Source organism: Electrona antarctica (assembly GCF_951216825.1).
Source record: "Electrona antarctica genome assembly, chromosome: 13".
NCBI classification, from domain to species: Eukaryota; Metazoa; Chordata; class Actinopteri; order Myctophiformes; family Myctophidae; genus Electrona; species Electrona antarctica.
In genome coordinates, this window is record NC_136794.1 from 40,430,790 (window position 1) to 40,452,688 (window position 21,899).

General features: G+C 43.9%; 1 protein-coding gene across 2 annotated transcripts; it reads right to left on the reverse strand.

Annotated features, from left to right (window-relative positions):
• Positions 1-14,322: 14,322 nt before the first annotated feature.
• On the reverse strand, positions 14,323-19,896 carry LOC306935431 (heat shock 70 kDa protein 12A-like). 2 transcript variants are annotated; one of them, XM_079518489.1, is made up of 5 exons: positions 19,845-19,896; positions 18,100-18,324; positions 17,813-17,984; positions 14,646-15,706; positions 14,323-14,442 (listed from the first exon to the last, which is right to left on the reverse strand). In XM_079518489.1, the coding sequence occupies exons 1-4, from the start codon at positions 19,860-19,862 to the stop codon at positions 14,679-14,681; spliced, it is 1,443 nt and encodes a 480-aa protein (XP_079374615.1). In that variant the 5' UTR covers positions 19,863-19,896; the 3' UTR covers positions 14,323-14,442; positions 14,646-14,678. The 2 variants fall into 2 exon arrangements, with proteins under 2 accessions (XP_079374615.1, XP_079374616.1); XM_079518490.1 differs by having other exon boundaries at positions 14,353-14,450; positions 14,661-15,706.
• Between the last annotated feature and the right edge of the window lie 2,003 nt (positions 19,897-21,899).

Genomic DNA, 21,899 nt, shown 5'->3' on the forward strand with positions numbered 1-21,899 from the left:
TCCTTGGTCTGCCCCGGGGTCTCCTCCCAGTGGGACGTGATCCTTGGTCTGCCCCGGGGTCTCCACCCAGTGGGACGTGATCCTTGGTCTGCCCCGGGGTCTCCTCCCAGTGGGACGTGATCCTTGGTCTGCCCCGGGGTCTCCACCCAGTGGGACGTGATCCTTGGTCTGCCCCGGGGTCTCCTCCCAGTGGGACGTGATCCTTGGTCTGCCCCGGGGTCTCCACCCAGTGGGACGTGATCCTTGGTCTGCCCCGGGGTCTCCACCCAGTGGGACGTGATCCTTGGTCTGCCCCGGGGTCTCCTCCCAGTGGGACGTGATCCTTGGTCTGCCCCGGGGTCTCCTCCCAGTGGGACGTGATCCTTGGTCTGCCCCGGGGTCTCCACCCAGTGGGACGTGATCCTTGGTCTGCCCCGGGGTCTCCACCCAGTGGGACGTGATCCTTGGTCTGCCCCGGGGTCTCCTCCCAGTGGAGATATAATCCATCTGGTCCTTTGTCTGCCCTGGGGTCTCCTCCCAGTGGAGATATAATCCATCTGGGACGTGATCCTTGGTCTGCCCCGGGGTCTCCTCCCAGTGGGACGTGATCCTTGGTCTGCCCCGGGGTCTCCTCCCAGTGGGACGTGATCCGTGGTCTGCCCCGGGGTCTCCTCCCAGTGGGACGTGATCCTTGGTCTGCCCCGGGGTCTCCTCCCAGTGGGACGTGATCCTTGGTCTGCCCCGGGGTCTCCACCCAGTGGGACGTGATCCTTGGTCTGCCCCGGGGTCTCCTCCCAGTGGAGATATAATCCATCTGGTCCTTTGTCTGCCCCGGGGTCTCCTCCCAGTGGAGATATAATCCATCTGGTCCTTGGTCTGCCCCGGGGTCTCCTCCCAGTGGGACGTGATCCTTGGTCTGCCCCGGGGTCTCCTCCCAGTGGAGATATAATCCATCTGGTCCTTTGTCTGCCCCGGGGTCTCCTCCCAGTGGGACGTGGTCCTTGGTCTGCCCCGGGGTCTCCTCCCAGTGGGACGTGATCCTTGGTCTGCCCCGGGGTCTCCACCCAGTGGGACGTGATCCTTGGTCTGCCCCGGGGTCTCCACCCAGTGGGACGTGATCCTTGGTCTGCCCCGGGGTCTCCTCCCAGTGGGACGTGATCCTTGGTCTGCCCCGGGGTCTCCTCCCAGTGGGACGTGATCCTTGGTCTGCCCCGGGGTCTCCTCCCAGTGGGACGTGGTCCTTGGTCTGCCCCGGGGTCTCCTCCCAGTGGGACGTGGTCCTTGGTCTGCCCCGGGGTCTCCTCCCAGTGGGACGTGGTCCTTGGTCTGCCCCGGGGTCTCCTCCCAGTGGGACGTGGTCCTTGGTCTGCCCCGGGGTCTCCTCCCAGTGGGACGTGGTCCTTGGTCTGCCCCGGGGTCTCCACCCAGTGGGACGTGATCCTTGGTCTGCCCCGGGGTCTCCTCCCAGTGGGACGTGATCCTTGGTCTGCCCCGGTGTCTCCACCCAGTGGGACGTGGTCCTTGGTCTGCCCCGGGGTCTCCTCCCAGTGGGACGTGGTCCTTGGTCTGCCCCGGGGTCTCCTCCCAGTGGGACGTGGTCCTTGGTCTGCCCCGGGGTCTCCTCCCAGTGGGACGTGATCCTTGGTCTGCCCCGGGGTCTCCACCCAGTGGGACGTGATCCTTGGTCTGCCCCGGGGTCTCCTCCCAGTGGGACGTGATCCTTGGTCTGCCCCGGTGTCTCCACCCAGTGGGACGTGATCCTTGGTCTGCCCCGGGGTCTCCTCCCAGTGGGACGTGATCCTTGGTCTGCCCCGGGGTCTCCACCCAGTGGGACGTGATCCTTGGTCTGCCCCGGGGTCTCCTCCCAGTGGGACGTGATCCTTGGTCTGCCCCGGGGTCTCCACCCAGTGGGACGTGATCCTTGGTCTGCCCCGGGGTCTCCTCCCAGTGGAGATATAATCCATCTGGTCCTTTGTCTGCCCCGGGGTCTCCTCCCAGTGGAGATATAATCCATCTGGTCCTTGGTCTGCCCCGGGGTCTCCTCCCAGTGGGACGTGATCCTTGGTCTGCCCCGGGGTCTCCTCCCAGTGGAGATATAATCCATCTGGTCCTTGGTCTGCCCCGGGGTCTCCTCCCAGTGGGACGTGGTCCTTGGTCTGCCCCGGGGTCTCCTCCCAGTGGGACGTGGTCCTTGGTCTGCCCCGGGGTCTCCTCCGAGTGGGACGTGCGTCGAGGACCTCCCTACGGAGACGCCCGAGAGGCATCCTAACCAGATGCCCGAACCACCTCAGCTGGCTCCTTTCCAGGCGAAGGAGCAGCGAGTCTCTCTCGTGTGACTGAACTTCTCACCCTATCTCTAAGGGAGATGCCAGCCACCCGTCGAAGAAAACTCATTTCGGCCACTTGTATTCGCGACCTTATTCTTTCGGTCTTGACCCACACTTCATGACCATAGGTGAGAGTAGGAACACTTCATGACCATAGGTGAGAGTAGGAACACTTCATGACCATAGGTGAGAGTAGGAACACTTCATGACCATAGGTGAGAGTAGGAACACTTCATGACCATAGGTGAGAAGGAACACTTCATGACCATAGGTGAGAGTAGGAACACTTCATGACCATATGTGAGAGTAGGAACACTTCATGACCATATGTGAGAGTAGGAACACTTCATGACATTAGGTGAAGTTCCAGAGTAATATCTACACATTGATGTTAGTCATGGCTGCCAGGCTACGGCATAATGACATCACTATAACAGTCTGGCCACACCCCCTCAGCTTAATGACATCACTATAACAGGGCCATACATGTCCCCCCCTACGTGTCCTCCCCCCCAGAAGAATGAGTTAAAAACTTCGTTCTGAAAGAATATATCTTCAAAGATTTGCGCCACATTCCAAAAATAGCAGATCTACAAGCTCGTAGCCAGCTTGTAGATCTGCTATTTTTCAGTAGCTAAAGCACAATGCTTAAAACACCAAAAGGGGTTCCCGCCCTGAACGGGTTAATTAAATGAATCACTCTTTTATTCATACAATAATACCTGGGGTATTGCCATGTATTGATTGATTGAAGTATTTATTAACAGTTTGCAGAATTACAGTACATTTCAAGCACAACTCAACACAAAGACTGTTAAATGTGAGTGGACGACCCAATGAAGCATTACACTTGTTTACAAGAGGGTCCACCTTGTTCAATTCATCAAAACATTTAGAGTGTTCAAATAGACACTTCTATATATAAAAGAACAGGAATTCATCATAAAAGGAGGTAAAATGAAAATATACAGTGAGGGGGAAAAGGGGTGGGTGGGGGTTTAGAATTAACGGGAGACAGTTTTGAAATGCAGCCGTCCGTAGGTGCCCTTTGAGAGCAGTTTTGAAGGAGTCTAGGGATTTGCATGTCTTAATGACTGTTGGTAGGGCGTTACACATTTTAGTGGCATAGGAGCGAAATGTATTTAACCCTGTGTGTGTGTGTGCGTGTGTGCGTGCGTGCGTGCGCGCGGGGCTCGTGCACGTGAACACAGTTCAACTCGCTTCATATTCTCTGGCCAAGCAACCTCTACAGGACACACACACACAGGTAGGTGTGCACACACACACAGTTTTCACTTTTCACAAACTGATGGGAGTATATTATAGTACATTGTGGGTTGTATATTGAGATGGCAGGTATGTGACATTGAAAGGGACAAATAAAACATATGGGACAGCCTCAGTAATGAACCAGTGAAATTAGGGTATTTTATGATGCCTCTCATAGGGATTGCATTGGCAGCTGCAGAACACCGTTCTAAAGGACCAGAAGTGGGGGCGCTGTCTCATTTGGGGGTGTGGAATTTGTAGTCCCCGTGTGTCTCTATTGCAGTGGTGGTGTCTGGGTTAGGGTTAATCCTTTTTTTAATTTCCGTTTCTTCATGTCATGTGAAAGCAGGGAATCCTAGCTTCAAATTTACATTGGTTGTTCAGTTTGACCCACCAGTTTTGGAGATATGGCTTATAGAGTAATGTCTTGCAGAGAAACAGCGAGTTGAGAAAACAGGCTTGAAAGGTTCATTTGTGTGGACTCTAACATTACACCTAGCTACATGTTTAAGCATTTATTTCATATTTACATGTCTTCTGTGGTCTCTAACATTACACCTAGCTACATGTTTAAGCATTTATTTCATATTTACATGTCTTCTGTGGACTCTAACATTACACCTAGCTACATGTTTAAAGAGTGCCACAAGATTTTGTATTTTTCCAGTTTTGCATGTGTCTATGAGGTGACAGTACTTCATTAGACACCCTGGAGTCGTTTTTATGTGCAATGGTGTATTAACTTTGTATTTAGGGTTTCTTCCTGGAGGCTGAACCCTTGACAGTCAAACGGGCTAATGAAATAAACAATAATATAGTGACATCACACTATCATTTTTCGGTCTGAGCAAACACTCAAACCTCCTGAGCAGACATCAGCAACTACTGAGCAAACATATGTCACCTTGACATCAACTATCCACACGTTAGATAATGCGTGTGAGGCTGTGAGCGTGTGCGCCCCTCACTTCACACACAGGTGTGATTTTTTCTTTTGTCCAAATGGATTTTGGTATACGAGTGAATCAATGAATAGTTACATAAGGTTACACACTACAAGTTACAACATTTTTATTTTATATCAAGGTGGTAGGCTAGGAATTTTAGGAATATTCAGGTAGTCTATATCAGTGGTTCTCAACCTTTTCAGGCTGTGACCCCCCAAAGTAATCATATTTGAACTGGGGACCCCCCACCCAGACAAGCAACAGAATGGTTCCACAAATAAATCTTGTGAGAATAACCGATCTACAAGCTCGTTGTGAACTCTGAAGTCTTACAAGTCCTTAAATTGTCATAGCTTCAAATTGACATAGTGGTTGTTCAGTTTGACCCACCAGTTTTGGAGATATGGCAAATCTGGTCACATATATGCATTTCTTTGAAAGAAACAGCTTTTTATTTTTCTTCTACTCGGGCTACATATCCATGCCATATATAAAGGTTCTAGTATGTACCATTGTGAAAATATTAGGCTGTGAAAGCAGCACTGTCTTTGTGGATTTGTGACACCGATCTGCTTATCCGCTGCTTATCCGCTTATATTTTCACAATGGTACATGCTAGAAACGTGAAACACAATGTATTCAAGTGTTGACATCTACATAACAGAGTTAGTTATCAACTCAGTTTATTTTTTCCATGAAAGCAGACATTCTACTTCTTCTTTTGAGACATTTCGTGTCCTTATAGCCCCACCAGAGAATATTCTATAAATTCTAAAAAGTAGAGGATCTGAGGATCTGTCCCTGGCATCCATGGACATTCTTTTGACAGACCTCTGGCGGGAAATGTGTTTAAGGCAACCGGCCGGTTCCACACGCTGCACAAGGTGCCCTTTTTTCACTTGAGCACCTGCCCCTCAAAATGTCTGTGCACGCCACTGCATCCAGTCCTAGTATTTCAGAAATAACAGACCTCACATCCAGTCCTAGTATTTCAGAAATAACAGACCTCACTCCAACCAGGCTTGGTTATCTGAACTGACTTGTATATTAGGAGAAAATGTGTTATGTTATGATGGATAATTCAAGCAAGTTCCATGCGATTTGGCAGGAATTCTTAGAATTCTTTTCATTTTATGCTCTCAAGAGTTAAAGATCTATAAGGGTCCATTTGGTTATCATTTAGCTGGGGACCACCTGGAACCCCCTCAAGGACCACTGGTATCACTAATATCCCTAATATGTATAGCATGGTGTAGTACAGTTGAGTTTGGGTTTTGCACCCCAGCCTACTGACAGGAAATATGATGAGCTGTGTATCGGACGGTTATTCTCTTGAAACCACATGGTTTCATGGAAATCATCCACCCACTTTCTTATCTCTTTACACAACTAACAGTAATAAAACAGTGGAGTAAATTATGGCACTCAGTCACACATCATGATGATATCAGATTATCAGATCTAATTGTGAAAGTACAACAGAGGTTAACGTTATGCGACAACCCCCCCCCCCCCCCCCCCACACACCATGGTCTTCCCATATCTACGAGGTTTGGTTGATATGCAATTACAGGGGTGTGTGTGTGTGTGTGTGTGTGTGTGTGTGTGTGTGTGTGTGTGTGTGTGTGTGTGTGTGTGTGTGTGTGTGTGTGTGTGTGTGTGTGTGTGTGTGTGTGTGTGTGTGTGTGTGTGTGTGTGTGTGTGTGTGTGTGTGTGTTCTTTTTTCTGCAGCTGAGCAGCCTTTCTGTGAGGTTCAGCTCCTTCTGAGAGAAGCAGCAAGGTGTTAAGGTCTCCACACACCGGGCGCGAATTCGGATTTTTAAGCGGCGTTTCTCCATCGGTTTTCCGAAAAACGCGGCCGGTGTGTTAGTGGCTGATATTTGAATTAGGCCATCTGTTAAATACCACATGCTTGCTATATGCTTTTTGAGCAAGTATTATGGAGTTGGTTACCTTTATATAATGACACATTTATGTATACAATAATTGGGAACATATAAGTTATCGGATAATGTTGAAAGATATTCACCAATAAATGACAATTTTAACAACATATATGAGTTTTTAATTTACTCACACTTTATTTGAAATCTGAATATTTAATTGGATTCCCCATATATGAAAACCTGGTCAAAAAGATGCTATGTAATATATTTCAGTAGCCTATAGTGGTGGCCGCCATCTTTAAATGGTCAATTTTGAGGGCTTAGCATCCATTTTTGAGTTATAGGTGACATTCACACCAGAGAGCTTTGCTGCGATTAAAACGAATCCTGCTGCGCATTGTCAGAAAGTGCACTTCGTTTGGCAGGTGTGAAAGCTCATTCGAAATCTAATGCGTATCAAAGAACCGCATTCTACTCCGAGCAAAAACGGGGGTTTCGCTTCGCTTCCAATCGCACTAGATTACGATTCTGTGCAGGTGTGAATGCAATCCGCAGTAAATAAAGGAAATGAAGCAAACAATGTGGCGGGTGAGGAGCTGAACACAGTTGGAGACGGAGAAGGCATATTTTACGCAGCGCAAAGATGTCCCGTTACCGTGGATAGACGTGGTCGAATGAGGAGACTGAAGCCCTGATCGAAATGAGGACGAGTACATTAATCAATTGCTTAAGGAAACACATAAAAACACTGCAGTGTATTATAGCCTAGAGAATATTCTGTCTGTCTGTCTGTGCGTGCCGTAAACATGGAGTGCTGTCACTGTGTGGGGAGTAGGGACTTACATCTCGATAAACTTGTAAACATTTTGCGCTGCTGTCTGTTAACAGTGCGTGGCTGCGTGCGGGGAGAGAGAGAGAGAGAGTCCCAGACGGCACGACACATTCACGTTATGAGTATAATTGTATCACCATAGATTTCACTGTGTAGGCTAGTTTATGAATGGAACACATTGATAAAGGTCCCCCCTGCTGCGTTTCCAATTGCTGCGGATGACAGTGTGAAGGCATAGTGACATGCCATATGGTTGTATTAAATGCAGCAAAAAATTTTCAGAGGAGAATAAATCACACTTGTGTGAAGTGAGTGGCGCCCACTGTATTATCGGTCACATGACGTCCATCCATCCATCCATCTTCAACCGCTTATCCGTAGTCGGGTCGCGGGGGCAACAGCTCCACCAGAGTGCTCCAGACAGAGTACTGAGTCCAGAGTAACATAAGTGACTTCCTCCTGGGGGATTCCGAGACGTTCCAAGGCCAGTGAGTCGATGTATTTCCTCCAACTGCGCCTTGGTCTGCCCCGGGGTCTCCTCCCAGTGGGACGTGCGTCGAGGACCTCCCTAGGGAGGCGCCCGAGAGGCATCCTAACCAGATGCCCGAACCACCTCAGCTGACTCCTTTCCAGGCGAAGGAGCAGCGGTTCTACTCTGAGTCTCTCTCGTCTAAACTGACTAAACTTCTCACCCTATCTCTAAGGGAGATGCCAGCCACCCGTCGAAGAAAACTCATTTCGGCCGCTTGTATTCGCGACCTTCTTCTTTCGGTCATGACCCACACTTCATGACCATAGGTGAGAGTAGGAACGAAGATTGCTCGGTAGACAGAGAGCTTTGCCTTCTGGCTCAACTCTCTTTTCGTCACAACAGTGCGGTACAGCGACTGCAATACCGCCCCTGCCGCTCCGATTCTCCGGCTGATCTCCTTCTCCGTCCTCCCCTCACTCGTGAACAAGACCCCGAGATACTTGAACTCCTTCACCTGGGGTACTTCACCTGGGGTAATGCCTCATTCCCTACCCGGACTGCACAATCCACCGGTTTCCTGCTGAGAACCATGCATGGCCTCAGATTTGGATATGCTGATCCTCATCCCAGCCGCCGTACACTCGGCTGCGAAACGGTCCAGTGAGAGCTGAAGGTCTTGGACCGATGGTGCCATCAGGACCACATCATCTGCAAAAAGCAGTGATGCAACCCTTAGGTCACCGAGCCGAATACCCTCTCCACCACGACTTCGCCTCGAGATCCTGTCCATGAAAATCACAAACAGGATAGGTGACAATGCGCAGCCCTGGCGAAGGCCAACCCCCACCGGAAACGAATCCGACTTACTGCTGAGCACACAGACACAGCTCTCGCTTTGGGTGTACAGAGATTGGATGGACCTCAATAAGGTCCCCCTCACCCCATACTCCCGCAGCACCTCCCACAGGACCTCCCGGGGGACCCGGTCATATACCTTCTCCAAATCCACAAAACACATGTAGACCGGATATGCATACTCCCAGGCCTTCTCCAGGATTCCTGCAAGAGTATAGATCTGGTCAGTTGTTCCACGGCCAGGACGGAATCCACATTGCTCCTCCTGAATCTGAGGTTCGACTATCGGCCGGACCCTCCTTTCGAGCACATTGGCGTAGACTTTCCCTGGGAGGCTGAGTAATGTGACACCTCTGTAATTGGCACACACCCTCTGATCCCCCTTTTTAAACAGTGGGACCACCACCCCGGTCTGCCACTCCCTCGGCACTGCCCCAGACTTCCACGCAATGTTGAAAAGTTGTATCAACCAAGACAGCCCCTCAACACCCAGGGCCTTCAGCATTTCTGGACGAATCTCATCAACCAATTAACTACCTCAGTGACTTCCTTCCCCCATCATCCTCAGGCTCTGCTCCTGTCAGGGAGGGTGGGTCTGATGTTATTGGGTTTAGTAGTTCCTCAAAGTGTTCCTTCCAGCGCCCTACGACCTCCTCATTTGAAGTCAGCAGAGTCCCATCCTTACCGTACACATGACGTCTTACATCGTCATTTAGTGTCCAAAAGAAACATTAAAGTCCATAGACCTTAATTATAAGTGCTCTTTAATACATTAAGTGCTCTAAACAAACATAAATAATTCCATAGGCTTGCCTGCCATATGACGTAATCTTCAAAAGGCATGCATTGGAGGGGCTATAGCACCCCTCAAAACCCCACAAAGAATTTCTGGTACATGTTTATCCTGTAAAGTGTAACATGTATAAGGGTTGTAAAATGTATTGTCTGTTTTACTAAAAAGGTGGAGAAACTGCTACTGAAATAAACACGTTATGCTTGCAATGATTACCGGAATGTAGGAATGTAAAGCTATTTAGGACTGATTTAAAAATATATAAATAGGTGTGTGTGAATTGTCAGTCTGTCCAGCGACTCAGTGAGGTGATTCAAGTTCATGTTAACATGCAAGGCCACAACAGACTTATTATGGAATACTGTAATAACGTATAATTATATTAATTGTCCTACTTCAAACTGTGAATAGACCTATGACCTTTATAACAGTCAATGACCTGAGGTTGGCAAGGAATATCATAATTTCAGGTCATTGACTGTTATAAAGGTCAGGCTTGAACTCCTCATGCATTGAAGGAAGCATGAGGTCAATTTGTTGCTCTCCCCAGGTTGGCAGAGGGAGTGTAGAGCCCGGGTGAAAAATATGGGTTACAAAATCGTGGGATAAAAGTCTGACAGATGATAAAAGTAGGATAGTGTTTTTTCGTCCTCCAGAAATGGACCTTGTGCACTGCTTTATATGCTTTGATAGTGTTTGCGCAGTACAAGCTTTGATCTAATGTTCCTTTTTATGGTCTTGCATAATTTAATAATCAATGAATGTCGTCATTCACCAAACTCTATAAAGATTAAAAGGATACTATTAAATCGCTAACTCAAGTGGATGACAAAGTCTGCACCGCTATAAAAATTGAGTACCACAGACGAAAAACAGTCTAAGTCCAAATTTCATTCTGACCCCTCCACGAAAAGGCCTCGTTGTCCTGACCCCTTATCTATCATTTATACATTATGGATAAATAGTGTGGACTTAGACTGTTTTTCGTCTGTGGCATTCAATTGTTATTGGTATGAACGGCTGTTGTGATTTGTTGTGATATAGCTGCATAAGCATATTGATAACATGACATGATGATTGTCTACTACTACTGCATCAGAGGGACTGACTGTATGTACAATATGATATGAGATACAAGCGTATTCCTGCTCATTCTGTTCTTATCATGGTTTCCATAATCTGCTAGGGATGTCAGATCTACTGTCCTACTGTGACAAATGCACATTATGTTATAATATTTATCTGCTTGGCCTATGCCTGTTATTGTATACGAGTGATATACGTACATGTGAATCCCTGTGAGATGACTGCGAAGTCAATATGAACATTTCCAGTTCATGTGAGAGGTAATCTGTCTGATTGCCAGGTTAATTGAGTGATTGATGCCTGCACTCTACTTTACAAATAGTGGGTGTGGTGCAGGGGGGAGGGTAGAACAAACATCCTGTGTACTAGTGTGAACAGGTGAAGGAATAGGAGATCTCCCTGGTGCCAACATTGCTTTAGTTTAGTGACAAAGTTAATACAAAAAAGTAAGCTGCAACCAGAAGCAAGAACTATTTGTCCCCTCTGGAAGAGGACCACGTCCTCTACTGCTGCAGGGTTTCAAGCACTGGAATGTTTTCATGAGTTGCCGGTTAAAGTGTGCTTAATCTGCAGCACCGCAAGCGTGCATTAATGATGTTAAACCACCCCCTCTCGTCTAATATTGCTTAATTCACTCCCTGCCTTTGTGTCGGCTGGTTTACCTTGGGCATTACAGAGGCACGTTGACTGACTTTGCATCGGGCGGTGAGTTGTCCATCTCCCTCTCGCACTCACATAAATAACGCCTGGCGGTGGAGGCCCGTTTCAATTGAAACTGGTGAAACATAGCAAGGCCTCCTAAGTTCGAGGCCACGAGTTACCCTTCATTTCCGTCAAAGACTAATCTTTGCCACCTTCCTCCTCCATCACGCCTGGGCCCATAACTGTTAGGTGTCCAGCTTCCCCAGCCATACATACAGAGAAAATATCACACACATGTAGTTCACTTCGGTTTTATTTTTATTTCTCATTCTCTGCAGCTCTGCTGTCTCTTCCACTGCTCAACACAAAAGTCTGCACAAAACTCAAGTCTATATAGAATACAGGTCATCATGACGGAAGCCCACCACCTGCAATACAAGTGCCACAACAAAAGCTGGTCGTAGAACTTACAATATATGAGAACATTTCCAAAACAACAATTCCAAAACCTTACGCATAATACGCAACTCTGGTATAAAGGATTCTCTGATTGGTATTATTACCATAGTGTAAAATAATACCAGTCGGATTTCCATCGTTTATGTTGAAAGTTATGGTGGGCCGGGATGAGCCAAAAAGTCCAGGGCCAAATAGTGGTTGCAACTGTATTAATTGATTGATCATTTTGTGGGGGGCACTGGGGCCACACAGTAAAAGTAAATTAATTCACAAAACTAACTTTATTGTTGACCTATTTCTAAAATATTAGCGAAACTTTCGTTCAACTTTGACCCCTCTATCACATGGAACAATTTTTTGGCGTAGTGATATGGACACAAAAAGATAGAGGGGTCAAAAATGAATGAAAGTTGCACTAATATTTTAGAAATAGGTAAACAATACAAATTACGTTAGTTTTATGAATTCCTTTACTTTTAATGCGTGGCCCCCTGTGACCCCCACAAAATGACCGGAACTACTTAATATTTCACCAAAACCAGAGCAGAACTCCCACCACGGGACTCGGGCAATCAATTAATACAGTTGCAACCACTATATGAATAGCAAGTATTTCATACAGCTTAAAGGAGAATTCCATGCTAGAAGGCTTTCTTACCTTTATTTGTAGTTGTTACGTCCCCACCAAAGAGGTCCAGGTGTTATTTTGTGCAAACGTGCATTATTGGCTATTTCCCCTAATATAAGCCCTCAATGGGGTTGGGTTGCTAATTCGCTTATTTCCATCGAAATAAGTAGTAAAGTGTGCCGCTTGGGATACTATTTACATTAAGAAGAGAGGATATATACAAAAAATATTGATTACAATTTACAATTTACAATTTAGGCATTTAGCAGACGCTCTTAATCCAGAGCGATTTACATTAAGCAATAACAAAAGCATGGCATACATCACATATATAAAAAGTAGTTATCATGAATCATGCGTAAACTAAGAACGTAACAGTGGAGTATCTATGTTAACTATACATACTATACTATATAATATATTATACATGAGTACTATAAAGTGCTATGACTACATAAAGTGCAATTCTAGAGCTGTCTACGTAACAAGCTATAAGTCTGTTTAAAATACTATCTAAGTCTACATAATGTGCTATCTAAGGGGCTAGGCTAGGGCAAGTGTTACGGGCCATGGTGGAGTCTGAAGAGGTGGGTTTTCAGACTACGGCGGAAGATTGGGAGTGAGTGATTCAATGCAATTCATTGAGGGCTTATGGTAGGGGAAATAGCCAATAATGCGCTTTTGCTCAAAATAACACCTGGACCTCTTTGGTGGGGACGTAACAACTACAAATAAAGGTAAGAAAGCCTTCTAGCATGGAATTCTCCTTTAAGTTAAAAATAATCTGAACTATCCCTTTAAGGGTTATAGATAAAGATATTTTGAGTCCAGGTGGAACAAGTGATTGTGGTGCTTCGTATTAATATTGTCTCTGATGGGGCGCCCGCTGGCCAAGTGGTCCTGCAGGCGCATGCCACATATAGGCTTTGGCCTGACAGCGCGTCGCATGTTTGAGTCCCGTTCATGACGACCTTTGCTGCATGTCTCTCCCCTTCACTCTCTCCCTCTTTCCTGTCCATCTTCACTTGATATTATCAATAAAGGCAGAAAAGCAACAAAAAAAAACTATATATATATATATATATAGTCTCTGATATACTAGACATTCAAAGGGAACAAGCAACACTGAAGTGTACACTTTGCCAAGCAAAAGAAGCCCTGTTCAATTTGTGAGCAAGCAGCTGTCGATCCACTCTCAAATAAAAATGTTGCAACCAGAATCAAGACAAATATTAAATGGTCAGTTACAGAGGAAATCCTGATGGATTTTCTTTGTTTTAATATATTTAGAATTAAGGTCAAATAAGGTGATTAAGATATAGACTATATGCTGTGTGCTATCATTTACAAATGTGTATAGAAAGTTAGAAACACTTCTGTAGCTTTTAAATTACATGGATAAGACAATCAGCAGGACTCACAGCGTTGTAAATGTATTTTCTAATATTCCAAATCAAAGTGCATGTTTTATTTTTAAATATTGCAATTATTCTTTAACACACAATTTAAATAAGTAATGTAAAATATAACGTTCAACCATTTTGGGGAACACAATGTAGCCTATGGGTTGATATTGTAAAAAATACATTTCTAGATGATTATTATGATGGACTATGGCGAAGTGCCAACAAAGGGTTTCTATTACAAAAGTTTATTGAGGTATAGAATTGATACTTATTGAACTGATGGGGAAGGATCAGCAGATGATTGATGGAGCCCACACACCACAGGTACAAAAATACTTTCTTTATTGAGAAATCTGACAACGTTGACAATCTATTTGATCTTCATCAGGTCATGTGAACATACACAAAAGTTTGTACTTTATTAAGGGAGTGCCCCCATTATCCAATCAAATCACCACATTTTGGATCAACATACAGTATGGAATGTCAGAACAGGTCAGCTCCATATATGGAGATCTAAGGGTTTGAGGTTTGAAGTCAGATGTAGAGTTGCTGGCCAATATTGATGACATCAGGGGACTCCATATATGGGCTTAATATTGATGACATCAGGGATCTCCATCCCTGATGATGTCACGGGATGTCACGACGAGGCATGACCATATATGGAGACGTGGGGTGATGGACTGACTGACTGACGGGAAATGCACGTTTTCATAGTAAATGCGACAATCTCTTGAATGATAATGAAGAAAGAATAAATCACTTGGGATTAAATACTTTTTCTTTGCAATATTTTTCCTGTCATTTCTTAATAGGTTTTATGCCAATTACATTGCAAGTCACTCTGGTTAAAACTACCTGCAATACTGGGCCATGGCTCAGTGGTCCAGGCACCTTGGCTGGTAATCCAGTCTGGCAGTGTGCCGTGGGTTCGACTCCCGATCCCGATGGCCTTTACTGCATGTCTTCCCCCCCATCTCTCTCCCCATTTCCTGTCGGCCTACTGTCTGTCCCTCCATAAAACATATAAAATAAAGGCGAAAGCAAAAAAAAAAAACTACCTGCGATACTCTTACTCTTATTTGTCTACAGTCTTATTTTGTCAAAAAGTCAATTTTCACTGAGTTTGTTGACTTGGAATCCACATCAGTGGCCGTGGCTGTGATTTCTGTGAAGCCAAATTTGATTTGCAACTGGATTTTACGATCCAGCCCACGTGTAGTATTTGGCATCTCAATGTCAAATGAGTTAAGTTTTTCTATTCCCCACTCATCTACATATTGAGGATTTTTCTTTTCTGTGCGATAAAAGCCAAAATTACATGATGTCTGGTTTCTATCTGTTAGCTGGAAGATGTGGTCTCTGGTTTCATCCCAACCCACATCTTCATCTACTGTCACCAGTGTTCTGAAACAATCACGACACCAGTCACCGTCCTCGTTGGAGAACTTCTTTTCAGCCTTATGCTTTGACGCATCAAACCTCAAAGAGACACTAGTGCCATAAGTAAAAGGACTTTTTCGTGATGCCACTACCGCAGGGTTTCTTCCAAACATGACAGCTCCCTTCATAATTGCCTGCTGTGCAAACACAGGGCAAAGTACTTTGCACTGATCACCAAACTGCTTGGTAATGTGTGTACGCAGAATCTGACTAGAGGCATAACCCCCCACTAGCAAAAGATACTCAATGCTGAGATCCTTTTTCAAGATGTCTCTGAGATTTTTAGTGAAGCCAGTCAGACTTTCATGAAAGAAAGATCTCAGCCTCTCCTTTGAGATTTTGATCGAACCCTCATCCCAAAACACACCTTGTGCTGCCTTAAAGTAATTCTCCATTGGTTGCCTTTTCTGGGCTAATACTGCCAAGTTAAATGGGCAGGAGATCTCCACATCATCATCCACACATTTAAGAACAGAGAAGTAATACATCAGCTTTTGAAGCTCACTGGGATATGTTGTTTCATACTCATTCCAGAGATCATCAGAGAATATTTCCTTGAGACAACATTTGAACATTTTGTTAACATTCTCCCCTCCCATAGCATTACCAGAGGCCTTATGCAGCTCTTTCAGTTTTCCTCCATCCAATACTTCATGCACCGTGATGTCAATGGTACCACCTGTAAGACAACAATGTTAGGCTTTAAAAAATGAGCGCAAGAATGGACAACAGAATAAATTATATAGGGCATAGCAGTGGCGGCCAAATGTTTATGGTTATTTTAAGCTTGGAACCAATTGTCACCCAGTCTCCACGTTAATCATGACCATAAAACATTTGATTCTGTATTATACTATATTTTTTATAAATTCCCCATTTTTGCAGTTTTCAAATATCCATTGACACAGAATCAAATGTTTTATGGTCATAAAACATTGATCCCCCTAAAGGGTGAGGTCGTGTGCACGCATCCCCCTCGTTGACGGCAGACTGCCTGGGCGAGCGCTGGCACTTTGACTTGGGGGGTCAGACCAACATGGAATGAATTCTGTACTGGCCATATAAGGAGCATGCTTTTTTTTTAAATTATTATTATATATAATTTTTATCCCACGATTTTGCAACCCAGTTTTTTCACCCAGTGCCAATTATCTAATGTAATCCTGGGCGCTACACTTCCTCCTGGCCGGACGTAGCGCGTGGAAGGAACACGTTATTCCACCAGTTCCTTTCCCCTCCATCAGGTGCCCCGGCTGGCCAGGGGGAGGTAGTTTAGAGACCAGGATTACTGCATGTTTTTGTGAGGGTACCTACCCTAGGGGACACGGGGAGAACATGCAAACTCCACACAGAAAGGCCTTTTCGCCAACCCCGCCTCGGGTATGGGCACTGATGACGTGGAGGAGGGAACACGCCCCCAGCGCCCACAGCGTCCCCAGCGGGAATCGAACCCAGGACCTTCTAGCTGTGAGGCGACAGCACTACCGACTGTGCCACCGTGACCCTATAAGGAGCATGCTTGAGTGTACTGTACAGGGTTTGATGAGGTCAGATCAACATATGGAATGTCAGAACAGGTCAGCTCCATACCATGGAGATCTAAGGGTGGTAGCAGGGCCTGTTGATAACTCTAGTTTTCGCCTGGGGTGACCAACCAACACATACATTGACGGGAAATGCTAGATTACATAGTTAACTGCGATCTATGACCACCACACCACCTCCCCAAAAATGGCCGATCTACAAGCTCACAAAGTGTCACAACGTGACGCGTTGAGAGCTTGTAGACAGCACTTTTTAGACTTAGATAGCATTTGAAACAGACTTATAGCATGTCATGTAGACAGCACAATAACAGTACAGCATACTATAATATATATGTATAGCTTATATGTATAGTGTCATTATATATAGATATGTTCTAGTTACGTTCTTAGCTTACGCATGTTTCTTGATAAATGCTTTTTATATATGTGATGTATTCCCATGCTTTTTGTTCTTGCTTAATGTAAGTCGCTCTGGATTAAGAGCGTCTGCTAAATGCCTAAATTGTAAATTGTAAATTGTCTTGTAGATCTGCTATTTTTGGTGAATGTGCTATTTTTGGTGAATGTTCCCCCAGAATAGGGTTGGTTAAATGTCAAGTGTGAGGTTATTTTCAATCTGTCGTAATGGAAACTACTATTCTCTCAAGTTGTCTTCGTGAGACATACTGTCTGTATCTAAGGGGGAAGGATTCACATATTTACATGCCGTAATATGAGAAATGTAAGGTTCTATAAAGTATCAATTAAATTCAGGGGTGTCCTGAATTAAAATGTTATTTGCAGGGGTGACCTGAGACAAAAAGGATTGAGAACCACTGCCCTACAGTGAAGTTGCACTTATTTAAAATAATTGTTTGCAGTCATACTGTATGTTTGAAAATGCACTCTATGGTGAAAGCTCTCAATTTCACTTTTAAACTGTTAACAAAACAATTAAAACAAACAGATTTTGCCAACAATATACATAGCATAAGCATATACAGCAGTTTTTCCCGCATTGTATTGCTTTGAGAAACAGAGTGGTTTTACTATAAATTATAAAAATAACTTTTTGGATTATCAGTGGATTGATTGATTAACATCATGATGAGGTAAGTACAAAACGCAAACATCTACCAAAGTGTTATTGTGTGTTACTGACTAGACTGGGAGAAATGGGGAAGAATAAAAGACTTTCAAATGAAAAACTAAACTAAAACAACAATAAAACCATCAACTTAAGTCACAGCACAACATACCTCCACAGTCAATAACAATGTATCGTGTTCCAGGTTGTACTTGTAGGGTAGCATTTGTTGAGTTCTCATCAACAAAACCATCTGAAGGCAGCTGCTTACACCAGATGGAGGCTGCTTCTGGCTCCAATGCGATGACCAACTTGTCCGATTGACTTTCTCTCACAATGCCAGCCTAGAAAGAGAAAGAAAGAAAGAGAAAGAGAAAGAGAGAACATTTTAATTTCCCACATTTACATGTGTAGAAGATATCCTGTATATAATTTTGATAATGTCATGTATGTAATAACCTCAGTTGCTGCTTTCCTCATGAACTGTTTTGCGGAAGCATCCCAAATAGCAGGAACAGTGAGAACCCAGGTGAAGTCAGACACGGTGAAGGTTCGTCCAGATGCGTGGTCATTAATCCCGGCCAGTGCATGGTCCTTCAGGTAGCGTAGACTTTCTGTGATGACTTTTAGGGCTCTCATCTTTTTGCCATTTATGGCTGTAATCATTAGATCCTCGTTGATTTTCTGTAGAAAAAATGAATGAAGTGAATGTAGTGAATACACACACACACACACACAATGTAGTGAATACACACACACATTCATTCATTCATTTTCTTCCGTAATATAATTAAAAAAGTGAAACTTTCATATTTTCTCAATTCATTGTGCATAAAGTGAAGTATTTAAAACCTTTTTTTTGTTTTAATCTTGATGATTATGGCGTACAGCTCATGAAAATCAAAAGATCCTATCTCAATGAATTAGAATATTTTACGAGACCACTAAAAAAATGTTTTTTTAAACGAGAAATGTCGACCATCTGAAAAGTATAATAATGTATGCAGTTAATACTTGGTCTGGGCTACTTTTGAACAAATGATTTCTTCAATGGGGCGTGGCATGGAGGTGATCAGCCTGTGGTACTGTTGAAGTGTTATGGAAGCCCATGTTTGCTTTGATAACATCCATAAATTAATTTGTATTTTTCAGTCTCATGTCTCACACCTTCCTCTTGACAATACAACCTAGATTCTCTGTGGGGTTCAGGTCAGGCCAGTTGGCTGGTCAGTTAAGCACAGTAATACCATGGTCAGTACACCAGTTACTAGTAGTTTTGGCTCGGTGGGCAGGTGCCAAATCGAGCTGGAAAGGAAAATTAGCATCTCCATGAAGCTTGTCAATATACTGAAGCACAATGTACACTAAAAAGATGGCTGTGTTGAAACCATTGTTAAGTTTTCACTGTCAGTGGATCAACACCAGCAGATAACATCACCTAAATCATCACTGTGTTTTGTCATGTCCAGAGTCTCAACACAACCGTCTATTATGATATTTTACAGCACTGTGTGCCTCCGTACATTGACAAGCTTTATGTTGATGCTGATTTTACTTTTCCAGCATCACTTGGCACCTGCCCACAGAGCCAAAACTACTAGTAATTGGTGCACTGACCATGGTATTACTGTGCTTAACTGACCAGCCAACTGGCCTGACCTGCACCCCACAGAGAATCTAGGTTGCAGTGTCAAGAGGAAGGTGTGAGACATAAGACTGAACAATTCAAATTAATTTACGGCTGTTATCAAACAAACCTGGGCTTCCATAACACCTCAACAGTACCACAGGCTGAACACCTCCATGCCACGCCCCATTGATGAAATAATTTCTTCAAAAGTAGCTCAGACCAAGTATTGACTGCATACATTAATATACTTTTCAGATGGTCGACATTTCTCTTTTAAAAAATATATTTTTAGTAGTCTAAATATTCATTGAGATAGGATTTTTTGATTTTCATGAGCTGTACGCCATAATCATCAAGATTAAAACAAAGGTTTTAAATACTTCACTTTATGCACAATGAATTGAGAATATATGAAAGTTTCACTTTTTGAATTATATTACAGAAGAAAATTAACTTTTACAAAATATTAATTTCCATTGAGATGGATCTGTGTGTGTGTGTGTATGTATATATATATATATATATATATATATATAATTGTATTTATTTTATTACAAATCAATATCAGACTTACTTTTCCGTAGAGTTCCATCTTAAAGTTTTCAAAGAGAAGTGTTTTCTTTGCCTTTTCACGGGAAATCGTAGTGTATTCCCTTTTAGCATCATAACCAAACTTGAGGAATTGCTCATTTTCATCAAATAGAATACATGTAGGTGTCTTTGGGGTCTTCAGTCCCTCTTTGTGTCCCCATTGTGGAATCATGGGATCTGTTCCGCTCATAAGAAAGGCGTACCCACTGTAAGCAGTACCGAAGTCTATTGCTACTATAAATGGATCACTGTCACCCATATTAAAAACCGGAGTAAAGCTAGCCCAACTGCCCAAGCCGACTGAAATGAACACACCACATACTGTACCAGTGTTTTATAGCATGAGCATCCTGTAGTATGTCACTAAGCCCCACCCTTCTGTTGCAACCGGCACAGTTCATTGGTGCAGGTGATGGAGGTGTAGTGGCTACTACCTGATAAAAATATCTTTGAAAGGCATGTTGGTCGCAAAGAAGAATGTGATATTGATACATGATTACAGCATCCATACAAGATCTTTACATTTCGGCCATTTGAGAAATAGCCGATCTACAAAAACTGAATGCGCATTGTGAGCTTGTAGAACGGCTATTTTCAAAAGATTTTTATACATTTGAAAACTTGAAATGAGACATTCTGCATAATAAAGAGTACTTTCTACTAGTACTTTTGTACTCAAGTCAATTTTGAATTCTGGACTTTAACAGATCGAGTAGGCCTATTTCTACATTACAGTTTTACTCAAGTACAAAGGTAATATTTTCCACCAGTGCCCACTGCCCTGTAGTGTAGTATGTCACCAAGACCCTTGGTATGTGTCTGTACAGGAGCAAAAACAGTAAAAACAAATAGACAAATAGTCCTAGACCCTATAGGAGGGTTGACATGTTTCCGCTGTCACGCTTTTATTTGTCTTGCATGTAGACCTTTTTGAAATATTCCCTAGAAAACAATGATTGAATGCAGCCATCAGTCATCACGTAGATTTTTCAGCTTCACATTCAAACCTATTAAATATTATAAAATAAAATATTTACTAAAATGTTTGCAGATACTGTTCAGTGTGCTCTGTAGAGGTCCTCAGCCCTTTGCTGTAGTTTGACTATTGTTACAATTACCTGTCTCTGCCAAGAGAGGGAGACAATGTACATAACATTACAGATTGCTGCCTTAAAACTACACAGAAAATCAAGGAACTACAAAGATGGTATTTGCTATACAGCTATAGGTAACATACTCCAATATAATTCATGATAATTATTGTCAATTAACACACCTTCAAGAATTACAGATAATGTCATAACAGTACGTTATATAGGTAGTCTATACAGTATACAGTATTCATATGTTACTATAAACTGTATTTTATTTTACAGTCCTAATGTATGTTTAGTAGCTATACATGAAAAATGTTTTTAGATCTATACCAAATTAGACAACCAGGTTCACATTCCAGCATGATCTTTCCTGGTACAAAATGATTTCCTTTTTGTCTAAGTAAATTCCATATTAATGTACTGTACTGTACTAAGAGTTATTTAATGTAACATTAGGTACAAACTATGCTTAAAAACAAACATGGGTTTCAATATCACTATCTACCATTTTGGGGAGCACAACTTTATTCTACAAAGGGATGGCCTTCCTGTTGTCGCACATCCATGTTGGACTATATGGCAGGGGTGTCCTCTTCCCTGAGCCCGGGGTGTCCTCTTCCCTGAGCCCGTATGACTGCATAGTAGTTTTGGGCAGCGGTGGCCTAAGGGTTAGAGGAGCGCCCTTGTTGCCGAAAGGTTGTCGGTTCGATTCCCCGAACGGGCAGGAAAAATCTGGGTGGGGAAGTGATTGTCATCACTCCACCCAACACCGCTGAAGTGCCCTTGAGCAAGGCACTGAACCCCTAGCCTGGCTAATAAGCCAGACTAATATCACACAACACTGTCGCGGTATATCAGTCTGGGCTGGCTCCACTTGGATTTCATTTCCCGGGGAACATTTTCTCTTCGACGCAATTGGTCAGAGCTACTGTCAGTCAAAG

Coding starts and splice junctions, on each gene's coding strand:
- LOC306935431 (XM_079518489.1), bottom strand. Junction 17,985..18,099: donor TGAGGAAAGCAGCAACTGAG/GTTATTACATAC, acceptor TTCTCTTTCTAG/GCTGGCATTGTGAGAGAAAG. Junction 15,707..17,812: donor CATTGTTATTGACTGTGGAG/GTATGTTGTGCT, acceptor GTTGTCTTACAG/GTGGTACCATTGACATCACG.